General features: G+C 34.0%; 1 protein-coding gene across 1 annotated transcript; it reads right to left on the reverse strand.

The window, feature by feature from the left end:
* Window positions 1-272: 272 nt before the first annotated feature.
* LOC110457643 (uncharacterized protein C6orf106 homolog) lies at window positions 273-10339 on the reverse strand. The gene is made up of 5 exons (XM_021508995.1): window positions 10058-10339; window positions 6265-6419; window positions 5638-5835; window positions 4629-4933; window positions 273-3978 (listed from the first exon to the last, which is right to left on the reverse strand). The coding sequence occupies exons 1-5, from the start codon at window positions 10213-10215 to the stop codon at window positions 3925-3927; spliced, it is 870 nt and encodes a 289-aa protein (XP_021364670.1). The 5' UTR covers window positions 10216-10339; the 3' UTR covers window positions 273-3924.
* Window positions 10340-11550: the final 1211 nt, after the last annotated feature.

Raw genomic sequence — 11550 nt, forward strand, 5'->3', positions numbered from 1 at the left:
GGGTCTACCATTAAGTTCCAACACTGCTGATATAGTAATTATTTTAAAAGTATGATATGCACAAACTGGGTTTTAAAGAAAATCTTTCTAGAAATACAATGAACGATTAAGTGAATATTTGTTTAAACCGGTTACACTCCAGAGCTAATATATCGGCCATAGGTTTGAAACCAGATGTATCTGGAATATTAATATAGCAATGTAGGCCAGGCATACATATGAATAGTCTTCTAGCCCTGACATACACAATCCAATGTGTTATTCCTGTTAAACTACCATTGTACATGTTGTATATAACAGTGATACCACACATGTTCATCTGATGTCTTGGATTACAAGAGTACATAATGTTTATCTTGCTTCCCAAAATCTTGAACTAGACAACATTGGTGGTGAAAATGAGGTTGAGGAGGAGGAGGTAATGACATGTTAACCTTACTGAAAAATGGTGTTCAAATGTTTGGAACTCATCCTTGTTTTAATTTGTCAATTTAATCAGTGATTATAACTTATGAGTACCAGCCGAAATGGAGTTCCGCTACTAGGGTCATCCAACATATCCTGCATTATCAGTGTGAAATACAGGACCTTGAATTGCAAGGTCAGAGAACTAGCTGGTAATGATGTAATAATTTGTTTACAGTATATTATTCAGGGTACTAGATGTCCTCTCACCTACAACATATGATAGATTCGGCGGGGGTGAATTGGAGTTGGAGCACCTACAATAGTGAATATTGTAACTTAAACAGCACATCAGGATCAACAATAGATTCACATGAAAATATACATGTACACAAGTTGGAGGCAAGTAATATAAATAAAGTGGCCTAGCACAAATAGAATCTACCACTTCCACTGTGGCCTTTTATATAAGCATGCCATCTAGGACATATTTTTTACCAGCTGATTTATTTGTTCTTTATATTTGTGTCACCAATTAAGATAACAAGTAATTGCTTTGCAAATAATTCCAAAATGTTCAGCAAAGTGAAGAGAAGGAACATGCTGTAATAGAAAGGAAACTTAATGTAACAAAATTTGATTCAAAAGTTCATAAATTATAATGCTTCATAGAAAAACAGTACAATGAATAACAAAATGTAGGGACACTGGATAGTTTTATATGTACTTTAGAAAGATGAATTCAGACTACAGAAATAAGAAATGTCCTGTTTTTGACTAATATAAATACAGTAAAACTGCAAACATCCTATCTGGTTTACATTTACAATAAAGCCGTTCAAAACCCAACACTGTAAGGATCAGTACTTCAATTCATATTCTAAAATAAAAACAAGATTCAATTTACACTTCACAGACATATATAGGCAGGATTAAATTTAATCAAATTGGCTAAACAGAATTAGTATTAGGTTTTAGGTTTTATTATGTCATTATCGACAAGTTTTTGCCAAGTACAGAGGGATGGTTTAGAAACGTTTCCTATTGTTTCATGGAGGATTCAATCAAGACTGGCCTTTTTTTAAAAATAGTAAGGATTTATTTTAGTAAGGTTTCAATCTTCAGAATAGGAATTTTAATGATGTATTCAGGAAAAGTTTGTTATACTAGTGTTTTTGTAGGAAGTTCGGGACTAATACCTAGGTTACAAGCTCCATATACATCTAAAATAACCACACTATATATCAGCTGATTTAATTGATGCTCCATTATAAACAACCAATTTACAAAGCGTTCGCTACGTTGACATTGGACACCATATATTGTTTATAAATTCATTAAGAGTGATAAAAATTTAATACGGTAATTCATCAACATTTTGGGATTTTGGTAACTTAGTCTTACAATATATAAAAAAGAAAATTCTCTGTCATGTAACCTAATGAAACACAACCTTAAACGTAATGATCTGGTATAGTATCGTGAAGCAATATGGACTTAATGAAATATACTACCTTATTTTTTAAGGTATCTCTGCACAAAAGAGTTTTACACAAAGAAAAAACAGTACAATATTTTCAGTGGATAGAAAATTGGACTTGTTGACCTATCATTAAATGAGGACACTTCTGATACATAAGAAAGCATGCAATAACTCTTGAGCACATTCAAAACAGGTAAAGGGAGATAACTTCAACACAAATAAACAGTAAAACATGTAAGGTAGCATTGCTCATTAAGTCCAAACAATGTTACTTGATTTTTCACTGTCATTTCAAAAATATTCACCTACATGTAAAGATGTACTAGTTCCATCAACTTTTTATTTTTACAGTGAAATATCCATTTCCCAACATTTATAATTGAGATTTCAGCCAGTGAGCATGGCCTGGATCAACTTGTGTAACTCTAACTGTACATCACTACAACCATCCCTTTATTACTCATATATTTATTAACTACACAAACCTTTATCAAACTTCCATAGAACTACATATGTAGAAAGTTACCCCAGGAGCATTAACCCCAGAAGTAGAGTTCACTGAAATTTCATACATGAATTTTTCTTACTAATTCTTTTTTCTAGCCTAACAGTAGCAGAAATAAATTGGTAAAAAATATTCGTAACTTCAGATCAGTTTGAATCTTACATGTCTCCATAACGTTATAATTCTTATTTTATGCAGCATTATCATTAAGCCATTTAGCAAACAAAGCGTGATACAACATAGTCTTGGTAAAAAGAATGCTATAATTCTTCAGTGCGGGCAGCTACCCACATACACAGGTTTCATTAGGGCTGGGACAATTCAGTTGCTGCATATTAAAATACATTTCTTATCATACAATTCCTATCCTGCTCCAATTTCTTTCTAAAGAAATTCTTTTCATGGTTTCTAACTCAGTTTTGTCATCGCCCTAGACAAATGTCTTTCTTGATGTAATTTCTAGTAACATACAGTGTATATTTATGGATGGAATGTCAATTAAGTCCACCGCTTATCAGAATATTTTAGCAGTCTCATGAAAAAAAATCATTTCATTAACAATAACAACAGCAGACATGTGATATTTTGCACTGCATATCAACACATGTATAATACTTGGGAGTATCACAATATACAATGATTAGATGTCCCAGCCCTAGTGTTTATACAGCTCATCAGATAGCAAAGTGATCAACATTTAATAGACTCGCACGTGTGCAGTTATATGCACTAATATAAGTGAAAAGTTTCTAAGAGATAGAGAAGAAAAAAGACCACTTTCTGAACCTGTTTATAAGTTTGTAAAAGTGGATTATTTTGTGCCGGGAATATTTCATATAACGTTTTTGGTCTCGGGGAAATCATTGGTTTCTTCCATTATACATTACACTGTTTACAAACCTTTGACATTGAAAGATTAATTAAGAAGATCAACTAATGAATTATTTACTGGTAGCTGAATTAGCTCACTATACATAAACGACAATGAGTCGTGATTATCTACTGTCAATCACATAATTCTGGAGCTTGTGGAAGTGATCTACTATAAACTTGTATCTACTCAAACGTACATACGTATCAGTCAAACAATTTAATGAACTTGAATTGACATATACAACGTCAACAAAACAATACCACAATACAGCGATCAGTTTGATGATAAAGAATACTAATGATGGCTGTACTGTATTTTTGATAGAAAGTGTATGTACCTCAGTGGCATTGTTACATAAATAAGTCAATTATTAAAACAACTTTCCTGATAGGAAATACCCATATCAAAAACAGGCTTGTTTGTCTTATTTATTTACTACTACGAGGTCTCAAATATGACATGGGTCAAAAATATCCAAGGCACAAAAAAGTCCACTGTTTCAGCTTGAGTCTCCTACATTATGACACTATAATTGACAGGATGATAAGTATGTATATCCTGTATAATTTATGATTTACACTGTACACGGTCACCCACACAGCCTTGCACCATCGCACTCCAAGTCTCTGGAACAGCCACTCTCTCACCCTCCCTGTGTTAGGACATATCATCCCCCATGTCTAACGAATCGCCGCCCTGCTCACCCTGCGTCTGAAACAATCACATTGCATAGGTATAAGCTGCATCAGTGAGATATCAGAGGAAAAGCAAACACAAACAGAATTCACAGTTACGTCAAACAATTAGTATATCAAAAATTACAAAAATACAAGATAAAAGTTTATGCAAACGCAATTCATGACCGAAAACTATGTGCCAGGATTTTTCATAATTCGACAGGTATATGTAATGTTGTTTTTTCACAGAAGATAAAGAGGAAGGGGTGCTTATTAATGGGTTCTAATTATTGTATATAGAGACGTTTGAAAATACAAAAACCCTTTGCCACCTTCAATGAAAACCTTACTTGGGAATGATGTCAGTGAAACATATAACAATTTCGAACATTTACAAACTAGTCAATGCCATGTTCGCTGTTGAAATAAGAAAGCATTTATAAAAAATTTTGACACTTAAACTTTAGGTTTTGAGGTATGGGAGGGAAGACGGTGGAGGCATTTATAATGGATAATAAAAATATGATATATAGGTGTTTGAGTCTAAAATACTGGTGACTGTTAACAGTTGTATACCAAGCCCAAGAAAAAAACATTGTTGGTTGAAGGGAGTCACAGATATGTGTCTCCCTTTTGGGTCTGCGGAAAGAGCCCCAAGTCTTTGGGCTAAGCGTAGTGACTTACCTGGAAAAGAGATCGAGCCATAGGGCTAGGTACCGGCCCCATGACTGGTCCAGACCATGTCCGGCCTGGAATTGGACTGGGACTAAACTGAGCCATGTCTGGGCTTCCCTGCTGTGCAATTATGGAGGAATTAGGAGAAGCCAAGGGGATGGGTGAACTTTCTGGTTTTTGTGGCGAAGCAAATGGGTTTTGTAGACAATCTTTCGCTGGACTTTGGGCAAATGCGCCATTACCAAAACTTGACAGCTGCTGAGTGACGGCAAGGACACCTCCTTTCTCTACTGTTATAATCACCCATATCATGTCTGGAAGGGGAGGTAAGCCATTTCAACAACATGATTACATTATAATTCAATATTGGTTTGTTTTGTTTTTTGCAGTACAAATACAGGAAAATTGACAAGACGCATCACTTTATTTCCCACATTTTGCTGTCTTGTTGTGTTGTCCATGAACTATTGCCTACATGCATATGAACCTGTGTAAACGACACTATAAAAACGCAAATTTATGAAACTCTTGAAAGTAATTATAATTTGAGTATCTCTGTGGCTCGCAAATCAAACTGTAATTTGGTTGTAACCATTGAAGTGTCATCATGTATGTACGTTACAATGAGCTACAAGCATCGATAGGAATATGCATGTCTTCCTAGGATATATAAACATGCAAGGAGTTGGTAAACATTTCATTTGACCAATTCCCACATGTAGGCAACAATCTGGAAGTGATTTTAATTGTGACAATGTACGAAACAATTCCAAGAAAAGCATATGGTTTCAGATACAATATGAATGTTAGAGGTTGCAATAGGTGTTTTTGTGTGTGAGTAGTCACACAAAGTTGAATCACTTCATCATGATTCTTTAGACTGTGTATCATGTCTTCCCAAAATGGTTTACAAAGCTGCAATCCACTATACCAGTTTTGGGGCAATTGACCAGTCCATAAACTCGCATCAGCCCTATGCAATTTGTTATATATTGTACTGTACTAATATTGGTCTCACCTCCAAAATACATGCCCGTAGGTGTTGACATTCTCCACTGACTAGGGAAGGTACCAGTTTCAGTAGGACTGTACATATGTATGCTAACATCAGCCACTTGTCCTGACTGTAGAGCCTCCACCATCACGCGGTCAGCTTTACTAAGGTTTTCCCCCGAACAGTGCATCAAGTTACAGCCAGGTGGCCACTGTTCATCTCCTATCACAGAAACGCACTCAGTCGTAAGTAAATCTCAAAATATCACCTGTTAGGAACATTTTACTGATCATGAATGGTCCATATAAAATATTTTGCAGTCTTTTGGATTTTTTTATACCTTGTATACACGGAATATAAATTTTGTATTGTAGATACATCGTGTAATATATACACAACTTCTATGTACACATACACCACTTAAATAATTGAAGGCGATCAACATGGAAAGGTCATATGTTCAGCCATGGAATTTGTACCTTCTTTGAAAAAAATATCATGGACTAGTGGAATTTCAAGATACCAGCTGGTAACAAAACTGGATTTGGCCATTCGAAAGTTTGTTTCCCTTGTCAAAACATCAGGAAAATGAGTTTCTGGATCAAAAGGGTCTGGATTAACTTCAGTTAATATAAGGTGTAAGTGTCTTACCTGTGTTTTGTATCCTCCAGGTTTTAATGAAGGTAGTGTCTGGTGGAACAGCCTCACCCTCACCAACAGTTACATCCATAATGAACGTCATTGAGGGAAGTTTAACATTGGGTTGATCATACTCAAAATAGGAACCAATGGCACCTTGAAGGTTCCTGTAAATATATGAATTAAAGATGCTTTTTTTATTGGAAACAATATGTGTATCTGTACTTACACCCAAAGAAGTTCATGGACTAAATTTAACAGTTCATTTCATTGAAATTTGGAGTTAGCAAATCCAAAGCATACAGGTATAAGTTAATTGTTTTCTTTTTTAATTCATAAATATGTGTTCTTTTATTCAGAATGGATGATTTTTCATTTAGATGCCAACTTTTTGTACAAAACTGAAATTCTGAATTTTTGTTCCTTACTATTATAAAATTATTATAAAACAATCAATTAACTCACTAAATCAGGAAAATGTATATTAAAGGGATTGGTTGTGAACTAGAAGGCTTGAAGTTAGCTATATCTACTAGGGCTGTCGCAATATATTGGAAAACAGGTATATCGCAATGCAGGGGTATACATCGTATCATACTACAATACAGAGATGAAATATTGCAGTATCGCAGTCTTTTTCAAAAGCATATTTTTATGTATCTGCTTGGTTAACTTGGGTAACTTTACAAATTACTACAAATTCTAACAGATATGCCAATAAGCATAAAGCAGGCTTTTAATAGTTCAAATTTTGTAATCGATGGTTTGTTTGACAAAAATCTTAAATCTATGTAATCCATATTATATATGATTAAGTTTGATAACATTCTGACGCCAACTTATAATAAAATTGAGCACATCCTTCCTATGACAAAATATCGGGATACGTATCGCAATATATTCATTCTGTAATGCACTATATCGTGATACACTCTTGGCGTATTGCGACACCACTAATATCTACCCATATCCCATATAGTTCAATTCACACATGTGCAAAAGTCTCGCAGGCAGATTGGGAAAAGTGAAGCTCATTTTTGAAAAACAAATAACACAAGTTAACCGAAACTACCTGCCATAAAAATTAGAAAAGATTACGTGAAGATCAATTTCATAGATATAGTGCTGTTGATTGAAAGATTATCCGAGTAATATGTGAGAAAAGTGATAACTTTCTGTCAGTTCTGCTTTTGTCCGACAATATTTCCGATGTTTTGCAACAACAAATTTGTAGTTTAAACAGTTAATACAAAAATAATGCAAGTTAACTAAATAAACCATCACACATTATGTGAAAATAACTTGTTTTTTTATGTTATGCCATTGCATTTCAAATGATTGGTTAACTACTTGGGGAGAAAGATGGTTAACACGACATCATGGATTTATTACGAGTTTTTTCATGTTTATGTGAAATACTGTCTTCAGAAAATAACAAAAAATACAACACTAAATTTTCACATTTAACCATGAGATAATAAAGCCATCAATGTAGCATGGTTTCCACTGAGCTAAAGGGAAATTGTCTAGACAAAGCCAGTAATTATACATGGGGACTTTGACACTAGTATAGCATGTAGTACACAATATCACAAAGTCAGTAGAAGAAAGACCAATAGCCCAAGTTTCCTCTGGCCGGGCCCCCCCCTAACACCAGACCTAGACATTTGTACATATAGGTGTCTGGTGGAATCTAGGTCAAAACGGCCTCACTGTAAAAACGGCCCTAGTGAAAACGGCCCTAGTTGAAACCGCCCTACTTATAAAATCTTGTTATACAATTTGATTTGATTTTTAATGAAGTTAGCAACCTGTAACAGATAAAGTTAAGAATAATGTAAGTACGTGTGACATGTACGTGTAGTTATTATTTACATAAGTTTAAATAAATTGCTAAGTATAACGGGACGTATATGTATATATGAACATTGATGTATATTTAAATATTTCAATACAGCCAATTTATTCAAATATACATCAATGTTCATATATATACATAAATACGTCCCGTTACACTTTGCTTTTTGATATGTATTCGATCGCAACATGTGGTTTTAAGTGTACCCATATCTCTGAAATTGTAGTATATTTATGTATATATATATATGGACATTGATGTTTATTTAAATAAATTGCTGAATATAATGGGACGTGTATATATATATGAACATTGATGTATATTTAAATAAATTGCTAAGTACAAGTGGGACGTATATACATGTATATAAACATTGATGTATATTTAGATAAGTTGCTAAATACAACGGGACGTATATATATATGAACATTGATGTATATTTGAATAAATTAGCTGTATTGAACTAAGAAGTCCAAAATAAAACACAAACATTCTGATTTTTGTTTGTTTTTTTGTCTTTTCGTCATTCTGTTTCTTATTTATTTCGTTTCATGGTATTTATCGTTGTTTCGTCTTTTCGTTATAGAATGTATCGTTTTTTCGTCTTTTCGTTATTTAGCTATGGCGTTATTTCGCTTTGGCGGGTTTTCGTCGTTACGTTTTTTCGCTTGGGGTTATTTCACGGGCGACAAAGCGAATAGACAAAAAGCCACCATAGATAACACTGCCGCACACTAACATGTCGTCGATGCTGGTCTCATGGTTGAAAGTCTCATTCAAATTCAAATGATATGTGAAGATTTGCTATACATCCGTCCAATTTATTACACCCTCTGACCAATCCCGTTAATTGTAGTTTTAATTGAGTCACTCCGAGGTACTCTTTTAAAACAACAAAGACCCTCATCCCATATTTAAATTATTATTAGTTATTATCATAACTTTTTTAAATATTTTTTTTCTCTAAATAATTAAATTGAATTAAATACTGAGGTAGAAAACACTGCCATTGCAAAGGTATATGAGACTGAGGAGGGTTAACGATCAAACATAATTATAATATTTTTATCTGTACATGTACATATCTTTATTTCTTGAAAGCGCATGTAACTTTATTAACATAATATCAAGTTATGTATTTGTATTATGCACTTGTAGTACTTGCAGTACTTTACAGTATATACTATATATAGGGTGGGTCCGTTTTCACTGGGGCCATTAATGCAGTGAGGCCGTTTTAACCGGATACGATCTGGTGTGGGCCCAGAGCGTACTGCTATATGAAAACGTGGGAGGAAACTCGGGCTAAAAGACCAAGGGACCAGTCATCCTATATACATTTCTGACTAAACATTGAAAGCATTTGTGCTTTTGAAAAGTTCAGTTTGGATTAAAATCTTATATATAAAAATTGCTGGCAGCCAAAGAAAAGTATTATCCTCTTGTTGTGGACACAGGACAGCTTTGCTTTGAACCACAAATTCAGGAATTCTTACAGGCAAAAGGAGAGTGACGTATGCATTATCTCAGTTTGTGTGAAAACAGCGTTTCGTGGGAAAGAACACTTTTTTTTCCTTTTCAACGACTTAGTAGTGGGCTGAACGTTTGGTATTTGATATAAAGACATGAGGGAGATTTTAAACCCATTTCAATATGTAATGCAGTCATCTTGTTTGAGACAAGAGCCTATAGCTAGGTCATATGGGAAATAGATTAACTACATGTATGCTCTACTTCTATATACTTCTGCATTAAATGAGTACGTGTCCCAAGTACAATATACCTATCAATGTAATTGTTGGTTGAAGTATTGGTACAATTTAGTAATGTAGTAGTGAAGACTCAGGGTTGGTAAGTTTTTGAATGAATATGCTATTTTCTTAAATCGATATTATGTTTTCGTTCATTTTTACTTTTAAAACCACTACTGTTCAATAAAAAACGTACCAATTATTCATATCTAAGAAAAAAGCACATCCTGCTGGTGTCAGCTGATTTGGACCCAGCAGCTTCTGAAAATCCGAAATCAACACTTCTCTGTCCGTTGTTCCCATGGAACTAAACTGCTGAAGCAGTTTTCCATCAATGTCATTATCTACATCCATTTTTGTTTCACACTAAATAAATCGTATTCTCTTGTCTTGAAAGCAAGACGTAAAAAATCTTATTTCATCATCACAACACCGAAAATTTTCAGACTCTTGCGTGTTGAGCTGCGTCAATGTTGAGCTTGTATCTTACTTTTACTATAATGATAAAAAGCCCGTAGCATGCAAACGCTCGTAAAACCCCACACGAAACGTCAACGTTAAATTGTAATAAAAAAGTGGAGAAGAATCCGGAAATTTTACGATTTATTATAAAAAATAGATATTGAACTATTTTATATGCAAAATAATCCAGTTCATTTTCCTCCTTTATTTTTTTTTAATATAATAATCATATAGTTCTCCTCCCCTTCGTTTTTTCGAATTACTTCAGACATTTCTGGTGGTTTGCAACATAGGTGCTGGACACACATATCTAAAATATGATGCGTATATACTATATAATAGTATAACACATCATATATTGTAGCACCTGTGATTTGCAACTTTGCCATGACAGCATGTACCACTGCCAGAAACTGGAACTATGTATGATTTTTTTTTTGCCGGGACTGTCTATATAGCTTTGATATATTTAAAGAAACGATAACTTGCAGCAATTAATATAAGCTCTACGGTTGTTTTCCCATATCCCTCTAAAATCACACAGAATCTACTGCAACAACTATACTTTTTATATGTGAAAAGTAATACTACATACTCAAATCAAATTTTGCAAACACGAAATAGTATTGGGTTTCGAAAAAATATTTTTGATATGCAATATTATTTCATAAAGTCATTTTTTTGGGGTATGCAAAATTCAGTTTTGGACTATGCGATTCAATTTTTACAAAGTAAAGAAAAACATTTTAATACTAATAGAAATAATTGTGATGCACTTCAAGAGCAACATGTTTTCACACCTGTGTTCATAAATTTTGTAATGACTCGTACGAACCAGTAAAGATGGATATATTTCATTAAATGGTGGAAGGGGAGAATTGTTCTTGACCCCATGACCTAGATATCGGGTAGAAAGCAGGAATTAAGTGCTATACAATACGTCATATATAACCATGATTCGATACTCACATCTTAGAAAATTCCTTACGAAATATTAACACCTCGGTGCTTATTATAAACATCACGTACATTCCTTCATCATGAATTGACCTTTGACCGATGCGGACGCGGGAGTTTTACATGACACATAATTAGGTTATTACATGCACAACTATGACGTTTCCTTCCGAAGTCATAAAGCAATCAGATGTTATAATGATACCGGTCAATATTCAACCTGTGGCCCTTGCCATGACCTTGACCTTTAGGACAGGAATCTGTATGAGA

Source organism: Mizuhopecten yessoensis, unplaced genomic scaffold (genome assembly GCF_002113885.1).
Source record: "Mizuhopecten yessoensis strain PY_sf001 unplaced genomic scaffold, ASM211388v2 scaffold9289, whole genome shotgun sequence".
Taxonomy (NCBI): domain Eukaryota; kingdom Metazoa; phylum Mollusca; class Bivalvia; order Pectinida; family Pectinidae; genus Mizuhopecten; species Mizuhopecten yessoensis.

Coding starts and splice junctions, on each gene's coding strand:
- LOC110457643 (XM_021508995.1), bottom strand. CDS start 10,215: ATGGATGTAGATAATGACATTGATGGAAAACTGCTTCAGCAGTTTAGT. Junction 6,420..10,057: donor TTCTTAGATATGAATAATTG/GTACGTTTTTTA, acceptor ATATATTTACAG/GAACCTTCAAGGTGCCATTG. Junction 3,979..4,628: donor TGGCTCGATCTCTTTTCCAG/GTAAGTCACTAC, acceptor TGATTGTTTCAG/ACGCAGGGTGAGCAGGGCGG.